The 632-nt window shown below is 62.7% G+C and overlaps 1 protein-coding gene across 1 annotated transcript in view; it reads right to left on the reverse strand.

Moving 5' to 3' along the window:
- LOC104625276 (collagen alpha-1(I) chain-like) overlaps positions 1–410 on the reverse strand; it is a gene marked incomplete at its 5' end in the record, with an annotated part of 733 nt that extends 323 nt beyond the window's left edge. Inside the window, 2 exons of the mRNA XM_010292861.1 lie at positions 3–141; positions 220–410. Coding sequence (XP_010291163.1) covers positions 3–141; positions 220–410 — 330 coding nt within the window. The remainder of the gene's footprint in view (positions 1–2; positions 142–219) is intronic.
- Between the last annotated feature and the right edge of the window lie 222 nt (positions 411–632).

The raw sequence follows: 632 nt of genomic DNA on the forward strand, positions 1-632 counted from the left end.
GCCGGTGTCCTGGTCCATGTAGGCGACGCTGTTCTTGCAGTGGTAGGTGATGTTCTGGGCGGCCTCGGTGGACATCAGGCGGAGGAAGGTCAGCTGGATGGCGACGTCGGCTGGGTTGGAGCCCTCACCACCGTACTCGAACTGCCGGAGAAAAGGCGTTAGGCACCGCAGAGCCGGTTGTCCATCCCAGTCGTCCCCACTCATCGTCCCCTGGCTCACCTGGAAGCCGTCGCTCATCGTCTCGCCGAACCAGATGTGCTTCTTCTCCTTGGGGTTCTTGCTGAGGTACCAGTTCTTCTGGGCAATGGTGGCCTGGGTGGGGTAGACGCACGTCTCACCCGTCTCCATGTTACAGTAGACCTTGATGGCGTCCAGGTTGCAGCCTTGGTTGGGGTCGATCCAGTATTCGCCTGTGGGGCAGAGGGAGGGGGCTCAGGGAGCAGGGAAGGAGGCGGGAGGCCACGGTGGATGGATGAGGGAGGGATGGAGGCGAGGAGCAGCCATGGAGGATGGAGGCGAGGAGCAGGCGGGAGGCACAGAGGATGGAGGGATAGGTGAGGGATAGCTGAGAGAGATGGAGGGTGAAGGAATGGTGGGTGGCGGTGAGGAGCAGCCGGGAGGGATGGAGGAGG

This window comes from Phaethon lepturus, unplaced genomic scaffold, assembly GCF_000687285.1.
Source record: "Phaethon lepturus isolate BGI_N335 unplaced genomic scaffold, ASM68728v1 scaffold49308, whole genome shotgun sequence".
Taxonomy (NCBI): domain Eukaryota; kingdom Metazoa; phylum Chordata; class Aves; order Phaethontiformes; family Phaethontidae; genus Phaethon; species Phaethon lepturus.